This window comes from Corylus avellana, chromosome ca11 (genome assembly GCF_901000735.1).
Source record: "Corylus avellana chromosome ca11, CavTom2PMs-1.0".
In the NCBI taxonomy this organism is placed as follows: domain Eukaryota; kingdom Viridiplantae; phylum Streptophyta; class Magnoliopsida; order Fagales; family Betulaceae; genus Corylus; species Corylus avellana.
Genome location: NC_081551.1, coordinates 19,722,090 through 19,738,041, shown reverse-complemented (window position 1 = coordinate 19,738,041; position 15,952 = coordinate 19,722,090). Strand labels below are relative to the sequence as shown.

Sequence of the window (15,952 nt, the reverse complement as noted above, 5' to 3'; positions counted from 1 at the left end):
AGGAAAGGGCTCAATCCTAGAAGAAAAAACTTCCCCAACATACAAGCCATTCTAAAGAACATGACTTAGCACGAGCTTCTAGTGTGTTTTTGACCTTTTTTTGTATTTGCTTTCTTTCTACAACTGGAAAGCTAAGAAAGTTTCTAAAAGTGCTAACTATAGAACATATTGTTTGGCTAAATGAGCCGCTTCTTATCTAGTATTTGGAAGCATTCTCATAGAATCAACCGTTCTCTATTCCATTAGATTAGGATAAAGAAGCGGAAAAGATCCCTTAACCTTTTTCTCCTTTCAATTAAAAAAAAATACACGACTTAGCTCAAGGAAGACGATCTTATAAGCTATTGCCTCACAGAGAGTCACAGAGTTGCTGGATCCCTTCCACACAAGCAGTTGCTGAAAGCTCAAACCTTTTTCCATCTCATTTTTCAATATTGTCTTTGTCCGCACGCCGCATGAGTGCATTCAGCATTTTGAAGATGAACATTTGTCCTCTTATCCAAAAACTCCAAACTCTATTCGAATCTGCTGTAAAGTATTAATGCGAATACAAAGCTGGGGTATCCCAAAGGAGTTATCCCCATTTGAAGTTCCAACCTGAGATTTCCTCGTGTATTATATGTTATTTTTCCTTCTGTTTGTATAGACCATGGAACTTTGTGACAGAACTTAAACCTCAATCGTGATTTCGGAGTACAACTACTACTACGACGACGAAAGTCAAACGAAAATGAAAGCCAAGCACAATCTTCGCCACGCGGTAGACCTCTTGTACTCTCGTGGGTCTGCAACTTCTGAGGCGTACACTCGTCTCCTGCTCGAATGCGTCCGAGCCAACGAAGTTGACCAAGCCAAGCGACTGCAAAACCACATGGAGCTTCACTTCTTCCAACCGGACAGCGCTTTCATTCAAAATCGTCTTCTTCATTTGTATGCAAAATCTGGGAAACTTTTGGATGCTCGAAACCTGTTCGACAGAATGCTTAAAAGGGACGTTTTCTCTTGGAATGCTATGCTATCTGCGTATGCGAAGACGGGTTCAGTCGAGGATTTGCGGGCGACTTTTGGTCAGATGCCTTTCTGTGATTCAGTTTCGTATAATACGATGATTGCAGGTTTTGCTGGAAATGAGTGTTCCAGCGAGGCCTTGGAGATGTTTGTGAGAATGCAGGAAGAAGGCTTTGAACCTACGGAGTATACCCATGTCAGCGCATTGCATGCATGCTCGCAGTTATTGGATTTGAGGCGTGGGAAACAGATTCATGGGAGGATTATTGTCGGTAATTTGTGTGGGAATGTTTTTATTTGGAATGCTTTGATAGATATATATGCCAAATGCGGTGACATAGATCGCGCAAGATGTTTGTTTGATCGAATGGTTAACAGGAATGTGGTTTCCTGGAATTCGATTATCTCTGGGTATGTGAAAAATGGCCAGCCTGAGAAATGCATAGAGTTATTCCATGAAATGAAGTTATGGGATTTGAAGCCTGACCAAGTTACGATTTCAAATGTTCTCGGAGCTTACTTTCAATGTGGATATGTAGATGAAGCTAGTAAGATATTTAGCGAGATCAAGGAGAAGGATAAGATCTGTTGGACTACAATGATAGTAGGTTATACACAAAACGGGAGAGAAGAGGATGCTTTGATGTTGTTTGGCACGATGCTACTAGCAAATGTCAGACCTGATAGTTTTACTATTTCAAGTGTGGTTAGTTCCTGCGCGAAATTAGCTTCTTTGTATAATGGCCAGGCTGTTCATGGAAAAACAGTTCATATGGGAGTTGATGATGGTTTGCTTGTGTCTAGTGCCCTTGTCGATATGTATTGCAAGTGCGGAGTCACTTCAGATGCTTGGATGGTTTTCAAAACAATGCCAACTTTGAATGTGGTTTCCTGGAATGCGATGATTGGAGGTTATGCACAGAATGGACAGCATCAAGAGGCCTTGGCCCTCTATGAGAAAATGTTGCAAGAAAACTTGAAACCTGATAATGTTACTTTTATAGGTGTTTTATCTGCTTGTGTCCACGCTAGTTTGATTGAACAAGGACATGAATATTTCGATTCAATAAGCAAACAGCATGGTATGATACCTACTTTGGATCATTATGCATGCATGATCAATCTCCTTGGTCGTTCAGGTTACATGGACAAAGCAGTAGATCTTATTGAAGGTATGCCCCATGAACCAAATTGTCTAATCTGGTCTACCCTTCTATCTGTTAGTGCAATCAAGGGTGACATCAAACAAGCAGAGATGGCAGCTAGGAATCTCTTTGAATTGGATCCGCTCAATGCTGGACCTTACATCATGCTTTCCAACATATATGCTACTTGTGGAAGATGGAAAGATGTGGCATCCATGAGAACTCTCATGAAGAACAAGAATGTCAAAAAATTTGCTGCTTACAGTTGGATTGAGATTGATAACAGAGTACACAAATTTGTTTCAGAAGATCGGACTCATCCGGAAACTGAAAAAATTTATGAAGAACTAAACAGACTGATTAGGGAACTCCATAAAGTTGGCTTTGCTCCTAACACAAACTTGGTTCTTCATGATGTGGGGGAAAAGGAAAAGTATGAATCTATCTGTTACCACAGCGAGAAACTTGCTCTTGCATATGGGTTAATTCGAAAACCTCATGGAGGCACACCCTTAAGGATTATAAAAAATATTCGGGTTTGTGGAGATTGCCATGTGTTTATGAAGTTTGTATCCAAAATAATTGGACGACCAATTATCTTGAGAGATTCAAACAGATATCATCATTTCATTGAAGGGAAGTGCTCTTGCAAGGACTATTGGTAATGAAGCGTGGAAAATTTGCTGATCTTGAAACGAAACACTGCAGCCAGGATGAATATAAAACAGGAGCAAGGCACTGCTACTGGGAAATTCTTGAAAGAGGCTGTAGAGAAAGGAACGAGGGTGTTTTTGCAAGCACTGCTGGAAAACACTCTATAAGGTTAGAATAGGTACCATAAGCAAGTGTTCATTCTCGCTTTATAGTGAGGGCAACCAATGATTGATGAGCTTTACTGATCTTGGTGCAACTAGTCAAATTTATCTGAAATTTTTTTCATGTAAAGCTCACCGTTCTTTTTCTGATCGGATTTCTGGGGCTTTAATATCAATTTAGGTGTTCACAACTCATCATTGGATGGTTCGCATATACAAACTAAAACCTCCGAAGAACAGGATCAGGGGCAAGGCCAAGAAATCAAAATCGGTACATTATTCCTCCTTACTCAGTTATTTCTTGAGATTTGGCCCCAATGTTATATCAACGTTACTGTTTTATTATTTTTGGTCTTGGCAGAATACAACGAGCACGAAAAGAAGTGGATCAAAAAACAAGAATCCTTGGCACTGAATGTCATATTGTCTCCTGATAGGCAATTTCTTAATTCAGTTACTGTATTTGATAGATATAAAATGTACCTGAGAGCCATTGGAGAAGGATTGGCATAGTTAAGCATATTTCTTACAGGAGAATAACTTCTATAAGGTCTTAGCACAAACCAAGACCTTTGTGCCCTCCAATAAGAGTATGACAAATCAGCGTGGAACACCATAACAAAAAAAAAACATAAACACCTAATTTATTCTTATCAAGAACTCATACGAGTTAAAACAAAAAAATCTTCTTAAATAAACCTTTCATGTTCTTCTTCCCTAGACCTACTATCAGCCACCAACTCGTCCCCGGCAAGCCCAAACCGCGCCAGAAACGACACCGGTTGGCCCAAAACTTGCCGGAGACCACGCCGGCCACCCCCTCTCTCTCTCTATCTCACCGGCAGTCTATTGCCAGTGCTCCCTTTCCCATTTCAAAGATTTGGGTTGATTGCTTGATTGCTTAATTTTCAAGATTTGAGTTCTCACATTTCTCTTCTGTCGAACATGTTGAAAATCAAGCAATCAACCCAAATCTTTGAAATGGGAGAGGGAGTTCTTCTCTACTGCCGGTGTGTGCGAGAGAGAGAGGGAGAGGAGCACTGACAAGGTTTGGGCCGGCAGGCGTCGTCTATGGCGCTGTCTGGGCTTGCTGGCAGCGGGTTGGTGGTTAATAGTGGGTCTAGAGAAGAAGAAGAAGAAAGGTTTATTGGGGGGCTCAAAGGCCTTGGTTTGTGCTAAGACCTTATAGAAGTTATTCTCTCCTTACATAAATGCAAATGATCGGTCGAAGATTTTGTACTCTTCTTAGTCTTAACACTTGGGTAGAGCGGATGGGAGAGAACAATTTTGGATTAGTTGTTTGGGCTTGGCGCCTAGGGTTACATTCAGTGTACATCTTCTATGGTCCATTGAAGGACAGTTTGTGCCTTTTGGTTGGTTTTGAAACCCCAAAGTTATTAAAGTCGTAGCCAAGATGAATCGCCGATTCACGCGATATAGCTGCATGGAGTTGATCGGATTGGGATTGCATTTTGCCAATTGATATGTTTTTGCCCTTGTATACCGTTAGAACCTATTGCAGACCTTAGGCCCCATAAAACAATCCCATGCTGCCCATGCGTAAGAATGCACTAATTTAATGGTAATTTTATAAATCATATCAATTTTAGATGAACACAAAAAAGACACGAGTGACGTCAATCATTCCTCTTATGTAAAACATGTATGCGTATTTACGGATTTTTGCAAGGACAGAGAAGAACTTATTCGGACCCAATTTCTAAAAATGACGTCATTTTTTTTATTAACATGTGAGATGTACATGAATTTTTAGTAAAGTTAATTCTAACTTTGTCTATACTATTAAAAAAATATGTGGATCTCACATTTTCAAAGGACACGTCATTTTTATAAATTGAGTTAGAAAAAATTTCTCTGACCCAGTTTAAAGGAAAACTCTTTATCATTTTTGCAATCGGTTCTGCGGAACTCCTCCAACAAGAAGTTCTCATTATTAGCCAAAATTCTGAAAAGTCAATACAATAGATTATACAAATAAATAATAGCCGCGTCCCCTGACAAGAAGCTACCTGATAAAAATGGCCACATAACAAATTTAAAGAACACATTCCTATTAGGCTATTACCAAACCTTCATCTTTGTATTCTGCACTCGTTGTCATTGTGCAGTGTGAGATATAAGAAATGAAACGAGGTCAAACGAAAGAGAGCAAGAACCCCACCATGTCCAACAAATGTTGTCTTCACAGGAGCTTTCCTCGTGCGTTATAGATTCCCAAGCTTTCTTTAATCAAAAACCGAGGAGCAAGTCCACTGTTCCCATGAATTTCTGGTGACAGACAAGTGAAGGCTCTGAACAAATCGAATGCGGTCAATTAATATTACTATACATGAGCTATATTTTTTCCTGCAACACGGGCAACCCTGCTAGAAGCCCCCATAGGAAATATGTTGGTATAATAAATATAGCAAAATCAGGAACGACCCAGAAGCATTGCTTGCCCACGAGTCCATCGACTCACTTTTTTCAGAACCCAGCATTGTTTAATTTCTTGGGCAGATTGTAAGTCTTTTTAAGAAACTTTGCAGCAGTTTCATCGTTCCGACAACACAGAACTCGCAAAATCGTGTTTGGTTCGGTGGGACCCCAGTGACCGGAAGTTGGAGGCAACTGAAGCTTAGATTTAGTAGAAGAGCCATAGGTCTCAACAACTAAACGTCTGAATTGCTCAACTAGGCTCTCTGTATTAGTAGAAAATAGAGGGAGGATACTTTTAACTGTGGTTGAAAACTTATCTATTAAATCAGCGGGCAATCCATCACCACTGGACCAAAATAGGTCTGTAAGAAACTTGAAATCCTCCTTTATTATTTCAGAATCTTGTTGAGTGAAAGTACGTGAAGGGCCTCCAGCAAGCAAAACCAACACGAACCCATCAAAAGAAGCTTTCATTACTTCAGTAATCACACGCGTTCTGGCTCTGTCATGCACTGTTGATGAAATAATTTCCAAATTTTGCTCAAGCTCCTGAAGGAAGGGCTCAATCCTAGAAGAAGAAACTTCCCCAACATACAAGCCATCCCAAAGAACATGACTTAGCTCATGGAAGATGATCTTATATGCTATTGCCTCACAGAGTTGTTGGATCCCTTCCACACAAGCAGTTGCTGAAAGCTCAAACCTTTTTCCCGTCTCATTTTCAATATAGTCCACATGAGTGCATTCAGCATTTTGAAGATGAGCAATTGTCCTCTTATCCAAAACTCCCAACTCTGTTCGTATTTGCTGCAAAGTATTAATGCGAACACAAAGCTGGGGTATCCCAAGGGAGTTATCCCCATTTGAAGTTCCAACCTGAGATTTCCTCTTGTGTATTATATGTGATTTTTCCTTCTTTTTGAACACACCATGGAACTTTGATCCAGTTGAACATCTAGTCAAAGCAGGCATACTAGGAATGTAAGTATTTCGGGTTCCTGCAGATCAAAGAAAAGAATTGGGGATCATTGAAAAAAGTAATAACTTAAAAATCAATGCATCCATCATTCTCTGGATATGGAATAATACCACAGCCAGACTTGGCCCTCAATATGTAATGTTGAAGACATCTGTCAAAACCAGTCATCAATTCAGGAAGCAGCAATGGATGCATAGGAATTGGCAACATAAAGAATGCATCCAAAGTTTCATCTATGATTCGGAGAACTTCAACAGCAGAAGGAGCAAACCCCTCCTTGTTGGCCCGTGGATTCCATACCTACAGGAAAGAGGTCAGCATGGTTTGGTCAACTAGTAAAAGGATAATTTTCACACTGATCTTTAATGAATGACATAATTTTGGAAATGACTAGGTTGTGTTAATGAAGCTCGGAAGCCAATTGCCACCACATACTACATATAAAGGAAACTAGAAAATGTATTTCAGGCTTGAACAAATTTCATCAACATAAGTTTGACTCAAAATATTTGAAGTTGAACAAAATCAACAAATAAATTAAGGTTTAACTCATAGGTGTTGGAACAAGATACTATAACAGACAAACATTGCTAGCCACTTGGATTAGCAGGTGAAACCATATTCAAGCAAAATGAAGACTTGAACTTGGCTAAAAAGTTTAAATTCTACAAGATGATGCCCAAGAGATTTTACCCATAGTACACAGCATCTTAGATATTCCTAAGCAAATATTTTCACTCCTAAAACTAAAAACCTGTATTCTAATTGTGCAACAAAAGTTTAAACAATGAATAGAGATAAAACACCAACCCACATATACCTAAACCCAATCAAACCAACAATGAAAACAACCTTTTATTGGGTCATCCTCAATATATTAAGATGATATTCGTGCATTCCCCAAACCCGATCCCTTAAACGCTAACACACAGAAGCACTATATGTACTGCATACCAAAGCTCATTGACATAGCATCAAAAATATATTCTCATCAACAAGCAGAGCACATGGAGATTTCTTATCTGACTCCAGAGTTGTCTGCCTTGTTTTGCTCATCATGCACTTCTTCACTCTTGACCTCCGCATGTGGTCCAGGAGAGAATCAATGCATAATGATGGTGCCATTGCAATACAAATGTGACAGGTATATGACTATTTGTGTGTGTGAGTGGTCACATCCTTTTGAATCTCAGATGATACTGATCACATAAAACAGAAGAAGAAAAAAAATCCATATCTGGGTCGCATAATAATATTAAGCCATATCAAATTTGCATCTGCAGGTGCTGGCTAAATCCAGGCTGCAATAAACTTAGATCAAATTTAAAGAAAATCTATATCTTGAAAATCAACAAGAACCTTCCATCACACACCTCTTGTTGTAGATTCCTGTCAGTCCATTCCTTCAGTCTGTCAACTCTTGTCTTTATCCATGACTTTACCAGATTGACAATTACAGCTTCAGCCTCATAAGGAGGCATCTCTTGTATAATAGACTTCCCACCATCCTCACTGTCCACTGCATCTTCAACTGCAATCTGCACAAGATCTTTCTCCAATTTGTCAGCGGCTCTCAGCACTTGTAGTGTATCAGGTGTCAACTCACTAATATTTGTAATAAATTGCTTCAGCTCATTCCCATAGCAAGAATGAAGGGTAGCTACAGCAACACCTGCTGCAAGAGGGTGCCACCTCTTCAGTATTGGACTAAATATCTCTTTCTCATTAAGAGCCAGTTCACTAGTCTCTTGTGCAAGGATGGAAAGGGCAGGAAGAGGACTGTTCTGGTTCTTAGATATACGCTTGCTTGAGTTCACCTTCTCCATTTTCTGACTTAAGACAAATCAATTAGAACCTTGAGTCATATTTTCATAGTGCAGCTAAGAAGTGAGCTTATTAAAAAACATATATACGTATTCAAACATAAACTGGGGAAAAAATCATCTGGATTTTGTATACCCAAACATTGACTGGGAAAAAAAGAAATACACTTGGAAAATACATATAGGTTAAAGTGCATTGTCAGGATTTCACACCATGCACATGGATACAAATAAAACATACACCTAATAGTCGACGCATATCGTTTATCCCCCATGGACTTTACACTATCTTGAAAATGTCAATTGACTAATGATGATTGACAAGTAAAAAGAATTCAAGGAATAGTAGATTCAAGTTTGGAGGGAATAACAGATTCAGTTAAGGAGAGAAAATGCAATCGTAGGAGTACAGGAGGAAGGATAAATTCAATAAAAAGTTGATTGTGATGAATCAGGTTGGGTGATGTGTCATAAAAAGAATGGAAATGGTCACAAACTCCTCCACAATATTACGAAATTGTGATAAAGATTCAAGTTCTATATCAGAAAGGTGAAGTCCCCTATGAAGGTCATTTTCTGGAAGCAAATACCTTTAGAGGATTCACTAACCGAACAGTACATCAGAAAGGTGAAGTCCTCTGTGGAAGTCAACTCTGGAGTCATACTTTTAGAGGATTCACCAACAGAACAGTTTTAACTGGTGGTTCACTGTCAAAAGCCTACCATATACACATCAGGATCAACAGGTTGTTGGACATCGGTTTCATCTTGTATGCATATTCATATTTAGGGATATCATGCTGAAAGGAAGAAACTTGCCTGAGCAAAAGCAGTGCGTAGCGATGATCTTATATAAGTTTCAACCCTTTCAAAGGTCACATTAACTTCTTTCCTCTTCTTACGATACTCACGAGAGATATCTTCTACCAATATCTTGGCTGACAATACCCCTAGAGAGACAACAATTTGCATTGATTCGATAGTACCACTGTGGAAAGTATCACGGTAAGCAAGAAGCCTTTTCTCTGCCCAGCCCAATACCAAACTCAACGTAGAGCTCAAAATTTTTGATTCAACTGGATCCGTTATTGCCTTGGCGTCTTTCTCAACTTCGATCAACATATTATTGGATGCAAATAGCAGGTCACTTTCTACTTGGCCAGTTACAACATAACGGTGGAATAAAACCCATGAGAAACAAAGATTATGCAGCTTCTGGTTCAATCCGAGGATTACCCAGGTCTTCTTTATGAGTTCTAAAACCTCATCAACATCTTCAATAATAGTTGTTTCTTCATTAATATCAAAACATGAATCTAAGAGCATTTGGTAGAGCCTGAGGTTCAGTGGAAACCCATCTGCCCAGTGGCATGTGTCGGATGTAGATCCATCAAATGATCTGCAAGCAAGAGACGTAACAACACTACGCAAGGCTTGCATTGATTCATTGTGCTTTCCGGTTTCTAGGGGCTTCTCTAGGGCCCCACGAATAATCTGCCGGAGCCGTTGTGCTGCAGTGTCAGTCTTTTCCAGTGGCAGGTGAGGATGCAGAAGAAGTCCTGCTTCCAAAACCTTCAGATTCTTCCTTTGCCAAGCCTCATATTCTTGCTGATTGGGAAAATCTGAAGATTTGAACTGCTGTAATAGCTCAAGTGGCAAAACCATCAACTCTATTCGCCTTCCAAGCTGATTCATGATATAGAAACCAAAAAAATCACCGTACCAGTTTAAAAGGACGCAAGCAAGAAAAAACCAATAAACCATGGATTATAAGCACGTCTCGCTACAATGGCCTTATCCAAATAGGTACAAAATATAAGAACTTTTAGTGCCATTAACCAGTAAACATAACCCCCAAAAGTCAATATAGAAACAAACAAGAGAATAACTTATAAGTGCAAAATTACAAGACGATAATGAATACACAAGGTGCCAGAACTTAAACCTCAATCATTAAATTAATAAGAAAAATAATAATAATTTGGAATCATATATTCTTTGCTTTCACAATGAAGCGAAACCAAACAGTCAATTCAGACAGAAATCCAAAACAAGTTCACAGACACTAAACACAGTCCTCACTTGCGTTTTCTACTTTCAATACTATATTTAGGAATTAAAAGAGAACAAGTTCAATTTTTTATTTTTCCCTCCTTTCATTTCCCTCAACTTTCTCAGCTTCCAAATAGAATCCAAATCACAAAACCAATAAGTAGACCAAAATAAAAATTAGAATTAAAAAAAACTGTCCAACCCAAGTTGTAAATTTCTCAAAGGGAAAGGTCAAAGTTCTCACCTGCCCAGCAGCGACCCTCAACAGAGCTCTCCTAATTCTCGAATCCGTTTGCTCCGAAACCCTCATCTGCACCCTCATCAGCTCCCCAACCGTCACCGCCTTCTTCACTCGCCCCTGGCTCACCGACTCACCACCACCACCACCACCACTTCTCCTCTTCGACGGCGTCGTTTTCAGCCCCAAAGCCTTCTTCACCCGGCTCGCCGACGACGACAGCGACCTCTGCAGCGACGCTGATGGCGCAAGCGCCGGAGCCCGGTCGGCCTTCTCCGACTGCGGGATGTAGGTCAACGCCCTCGTCCCGGTACTCCGGCACGCCGCGACGAGGATCTCGTAGGCCGTCTCTCGAAGCTCCGAGTCCGAGAAGTTGGAACCCAGGTCGCCGAATGGGCAGGGCAGGTCTTCGACCGGGTACACTTGCTGTTGGTGGTGCTGCATGGGTCTCTGGGGCTCGTCGTGCCTTTTGGAGCCGCCAAGTGAGTGTCTCTTGGAGGATCCCAATATTCTGTCCCTCAAAATACTGGCCATTGTTGGTGCGATGGGTGGGTCAGTTTTGTCGAGAGTGTGTGTCGGTTTTTTGGATTCGTATTGGGTGTGAGAGATGGAAAAGTATAAGGGAGTGGGGTTGGTTTCTGTTATTGTTGCTTGACTTCAAAGAAAACCATGATGGTGTGACAGAGGAAGGAGAGGAGAGGTTGGAGAGTGAATTTTTAGATAAAAAAGGGAGCAGAAAAGTTGACAGGTTTATCTCTTTTAGCTTTGTGTCGCACGGAGAGAAGGAATCTGCATCACTGTATGTTTGTTTGTGCGCCTGTGAGAGAGAGAGAGAAAGAGATGGGGGAATTTGGGAATGAAGGAGGAGTTGGGTGGTGGGTAGGGAGGGGTGGCGTGGAGAAGAAAAGCAGGGGAGAGTTGAAAAAGTGGAGGAGTTGGATATTTGATATAGGATATGATGATATGTGAGAGACACAGATAATGGATGGTCCGAGGTGGGGTCGGTCGTCAGTGGGCCTCTGTAATACTCAACTTCCTTTTTTATGTTTGATTCAAGTAAAGGGTAAAATGCACTTCCTCTTTTCTTTTCTTTTTCCTTTTTTTAATTTTAATTTTATTATTTTATTATTTTATATACTAATAAGCACGATTAATATTATATACCATACCTAATCTCACTGAACTAACATGACAGTACTTATCCGGCGTTAGATCAATCTTTGTTAAACAAAAAACTTAGAGAGTCAATGAACACGGTCACTTCAGCCTAATATAATAGAAGTAAGATAGACGATAATGTATAGCATTAGGCATCTCAATGAATAATAATATAAGAAAGGTTAGAGTTTTTCTAACTGTGATGTAATGATCACCAATAAAACTGTGATGTGATGATCATTAATAGATCAATATTTAATAATGATCGTATCAAATTTAATTGTAGTTTTAAAAATCATGTCACATTCAAGAGGATTATAGAAATATTTTAATCATTTTTATATCATTACTCAATTTAACTCCACCAATCTAACTTGGAAAATTTTAAGCAGATTATTGTCCCTAATTTGAAGAAAATAAAAATATTGAAAGATATTTTGAGATTTGGCTTTAAAATTTCGAAATCGCGATTTCCACGGAACCTTTCAACTCAATCTATTTCGGTCTAAAAACATGTTCCAACGCAATCAACGTTAAATTTCTGGCACCGTCCCTGTCCGTTGAAGGAAGCGGATGACGCAGAAGAGCGACGCGTGTACGATGGTTATGATGCGCCTTCACTGTTGGCGCCGAAGTGGCAACTGCCAAATCATGAATCTGAACCACCGGATCCCTATTCGCCGCCTTTAACTTCGCGTTTTCCATCCAATCCATGCAGATTGCAGAGGCAATGAACTTCTAGTTTTCGCATAAATACCGTTAAAATCTAATGACGATTGACGGATTTTGATTTTGATTTAAAAAAAAAAAAATCAAAAATCCAATTCTAAAGCACCCAAAAAAAAAATAAAAAAAATATAGGACAATGATTGATTATCTTTATATATATTTTAGTACTATTTAGTATTTAGCTACCATCCGGTGGTTCAATGGTCCAAGAAATTTTTTTAAGTAATCTAGACATGGGTTCAAATATTTATAATAGAAAATCTTAATACGCCTTAGATTTTTATTGATGCTTTAGTGGGACTGGGTAAAACTATGGTTCAGTTAAACTTAAAGGAGTGCCTGCGGTTCTAATCGTCAAGAGTAGGTAGATCCTATTATGGTCACGCTCAGCTAAAATAGCCACAATTAATTTCACCGGCCTACACTTAAAAAAAAAAAAAAAAAAAAAAAGTATTTACTATGCCAGGAATTGTTGTCATATATATGATGATGATGCATCATGCATTTGCTTCCTCAACCACTACGAAAAGTTGAACCATGAAAGTGGAAGTTAATTTCTCCTTTATAGTTTTGCTAACATAACTGCCAACTTTAGTTTGGCTTAATGTCTCCATCCAAATATCCAATAATCTCCAACAGGCAACCTACCTAGCTACCTTCCAAGGCTATATTTATTTATTTATTTATTTTCCCCATATTTTATCCAACTACCACAAGCCAATTCATTAGATAATTTAGATGTGCTACTTAATTGTGCCCTGATTCTGTTTTTTCCTTTAGCTTGAAAGAGTTATAAGATATCAAACTCGATGACTAATAAATTGAAACGTGTATAGTATTTTGTTCTACAACAAAATTAATATTTTGATGAATTTCAAGTGTGTTTTATAATCATAATATGGCCTCCTTGTTCTTTTACTTTATCGTATGGTCTTTTTCCTTTCTGAGCAAGACAAACCCTACCTTCCCATCCCGTAAGTATTTTTCCATACCTTTTTTAGCAAGATGCATGGACCCTATTTTCTCATTTAAGAAACATGCATACCTAACTCTCATTTTCATAAGCTAATCTAAGAGAAGAGGTTGATGAGTAGCAAATAAAGTTTGCTTGTAATTTCAACAAGTAAGAATGCATGTAAATATGTGAATGTGACCTTTTTTTTTTAAAAAAAATGACTAATATGGGAAGCCATTTAAAACACGTCACGTTAATTGGTGTAAAATGAATGTGATAAATAAGTATAAAGAGTAACATCGTTTTTTACTATTGAGAAAAATAAATTTATTATTTTAATTGATTTCATTGTCTAGTATAGTCATTAATCATTAGCGTCTCATTAGTTAATATTATTATAGTCTATATATATATATATAAGAAATCTCTTCATAATCAGGAATTCTTACTTGGCTCTTCTAATGAATAAATTCCTCTCATTTCACTAATCAAGGTCGGTTTAAAATTTCATTATATCTATTACATCAACAAAAGGACATAACAAAAAAACACTAGCTATATATAGTTTATTAGTTTATAGAATTAAATCATTTATCTTTTTTTTTTACTCACTAAAGAGACTGCAATCCAGTTAGCTAGTTCGTTTACTCATGATTTTGAAGCCAGCTAATATACATTAATTCTTAAGCCTTTCTTAGCATCAAAAGATCAATATAATTGTGGAGGTTTCCCAGCACAAATAATTTGAATAATTATCAACGAGAAATTGAAATTTTGATAATGACTAATTTGTCCAAAGAACAAGAGTTCATTCAAGCTATAATAAACCACACAGAAGAAATGGCCTGCAACTCTGCAACTCTGCAAGGCTGTTTCAATTAGTTTGTAGAGTTCTGTCCTTTCAGTTTATTTTATTAACTTCTTTTCTTTTTATTTTCTTTTATTATTTTTTATTAAGTTGTTGTCAACCATATATTAATGTGCCAGTTATTTATTTATTTATTTGTTTTTCTATTCAATATGGAAGAAGGGAAAAATGGGCCGTTTTCAAAGGCTTAGGTCATTGATAACACCCTTCATAGAATTATAGTGCTGGTATATTGACATTTGGCTCCAAATATGATCCACAAGATGATTAGGCCAGAGACTTCCTCAAACATCGGTATATGACATCTAATAAGAGGACTAGTAGTAGTTTTTTTTTAATATTTTTTTAAGAGTCTGTTTAGGATTGCGTTTGAGGAGTCTAAAAGTGCTTTTAAAATTCAAAAAGTCTGTTTTAAGAAAAAAGTACTCGTTTGGTAAAAAAAAATAAAAAAACGCTTTTAAGGTCTAAAAAGTATAAAAATGGTCAAAACGCACTTTTGGCAAAAGCTTCAAAATAAAGCTTTTGCCAAAAAGAGTTTTTTGACTTAAAAGCTCTATTTTTCAAACCCAATCCCAAACAAGCTCTAAATGTACGAAATCAAACTACTTTTTGCTTTACTATTCAAATAAATTCCACAATAGCTTTCATTATCATTTTTCTATCACTTTTTGCTACATTTACTCCCATTTTTTCACTTCTATAGATGGCTTTTAAAATCACCATTAGATATAAGATGGATTTTTATTGTATTTTTATCCACATATAGGTGCAGAATAATGTGTCTCACACCCATATGTGGCTTTTAAAACTATCATTAGATATAAGATGAATCTTTATTACATTTTAATCCAATTAATGGTAGTTTTAAAAGTCGAGTATGAAAAAATGGGTGTAAGAAAGTGTGAGTATGTGTAGTATTGCTCTTTAAATCTTTGATGTATCCAAGTATGGGTCAATACTAACATAGAGACTTAATTATAACAAAATGATAGTTTGATGTATTTAAGTATTACACTAGTCAATTTACAAGACTAAATAAAAAATAGTTGTATATTTATCCTTAAATGTTAAAACCGTAAAGAAACACTACTATATTTGCCCCCCAAAAAAAAAAAAAAAAAAAAAAAAAAAAAATACCAAGAGCTATTAAAGCGACATTGTCCCATAAGGCAATTCCACGTGTATGTATGTCCCATGGTGTATCTGCCGTTATAGGTCCAAAAGCTGCCGCAAAATGTTACTACGACGAAAGTCAAATGAAAATGAAAGCCAAGTACAAGTTTCGCCACGCGGTTGACCACTTGTACTCCCGTGGCTCTGCAACCCCTGAGGCGTACAGTCGTCTCGTGCTCGAATGCGTCCGAGCCAACGAAGTCGACCAAGCCCAGCGACTCCAACACCACATGGTCCACATGGAGCTTCACTTCTTCCAACCCGACAACGCTTTCGTTCAAAATCGTCTTCTTCATTTGTATGCCAAATCTGGGAAACTTTTGGATGCTCGAAACCTGTTCGACAGAATGCTTACAAGGGACGTTTTCTCGTGGAATGCTATGCTATATTTTGCGTATGCGAAGACGGGGTCGGTCGAGGATTTGCGGGGGAATTTTGGTCAAATGTGTAGATTACACCTTTGTAATCTACACATTTTTATAATCTACACATCTAATGTATTTCAATGTAGAGTGAGTTTTTAGGGAGTCAAACTTTCTCTGTGAATGGAGAGACAAATTGATCAGATAC

At 38.0% G+C, this 15,952-nt stretch overlaps 2 protein-coding genes across 3 annotated transcripts; one reads left to right on the top strand and one right to left on the bottom strand.

The window, feature by feature from the left end:
• Positions 1-348: 348 nt before the first annotated feature.
• On the top strand, positions 349-4,407 carry LOC132165986 (pentatricopeptide repeat-containing protein At4g02750-like). Of its 2 annotated transcripts, XM_059576711.1 has the most exons (3): positions 349-2,975; positions 3,150-3,239; positions 3,330-4,407. In XM_059576711.1, the coding sequence occupies exon 1, from the start codon at positions 731-733 to the stop codon at positions 2,816-2,818; it is 2,088 nt and encodes a 695-aa protein (XP_059432694.1). In that variant the 5' UTR covers positions 349-730; the 3' UTR covers positions 2,819-2,975; positions 3,150-3,239; positions 3,330-4,407. The 2 variants fall into 2 exon arrangements, with proteins under 2 accessions (XP_059432694.1, XP_059432695.1); XM_059576712.1 differs by having other exon boundaries at positions 349-3,239.
• Positions 4,408-4,898: 491 nt separating this feature from the next.
• On the bottom strand, positions 4,899-11,428 carry LOC132165418 (protein unc-13 homolog). The gene is made up of 5 exons (XM_059575966.1): positions 10,506-11,428; positions 9,029-9,895; positions 7,760-8,215; positions 6,497-6,686; positions 4,899-6,405 (listed from the first exon to the last, which is right to left on the bottom strand). Exons 1-5 carry the CDS (start codon positions 11,031-11,033, stop codon positions 5,456-5,458), a joined length of 2,991 nt encoding a protein of 996 aa, XP_059431949.1. The 5' UTR covers positions 11,034-11,428; the 3' UTR covers positions 4,899-5,455.
• Positions 11,429-15,952: the final 4,524 nt, after the last annotated feature.

What these genes read in the sequence shown, in the direction of transcription:
- LOC132165986 (XM_059576711.1), top strand. Translation starts at nt 731, where the DNA reads ATGAAAGCCAAGCACAATCTTCGCCACGCGGTAGACCTCTTGTACTCT.
- LOC132165418 (XM_059575966.1), bottom strand. Translation starts at nt 11,033, where the DNA reads ATGGCCAGTATTTTGAGGGACAGAATATTGGGATCCTCCAAGAGACAC. An exon ending in TGAGGGTCGCTGCTGGGCAG is followed by an intron (nt 9,896 to 10,505) that starts GTGAGAACTTTG and finishes ATCATGAATCAG; the next exon opens with CTTGGAAGGCGAATAGAGTT. An exon ending in TACGCACTGCTTTTGCTCAG is followed by an intron (nt 8,216 to 9,028) that starts GCAAGTTTCTTC and finishes GTCTTAAGTCAG; the next exon opens with AAAATGGAGAAGGTGAACTC.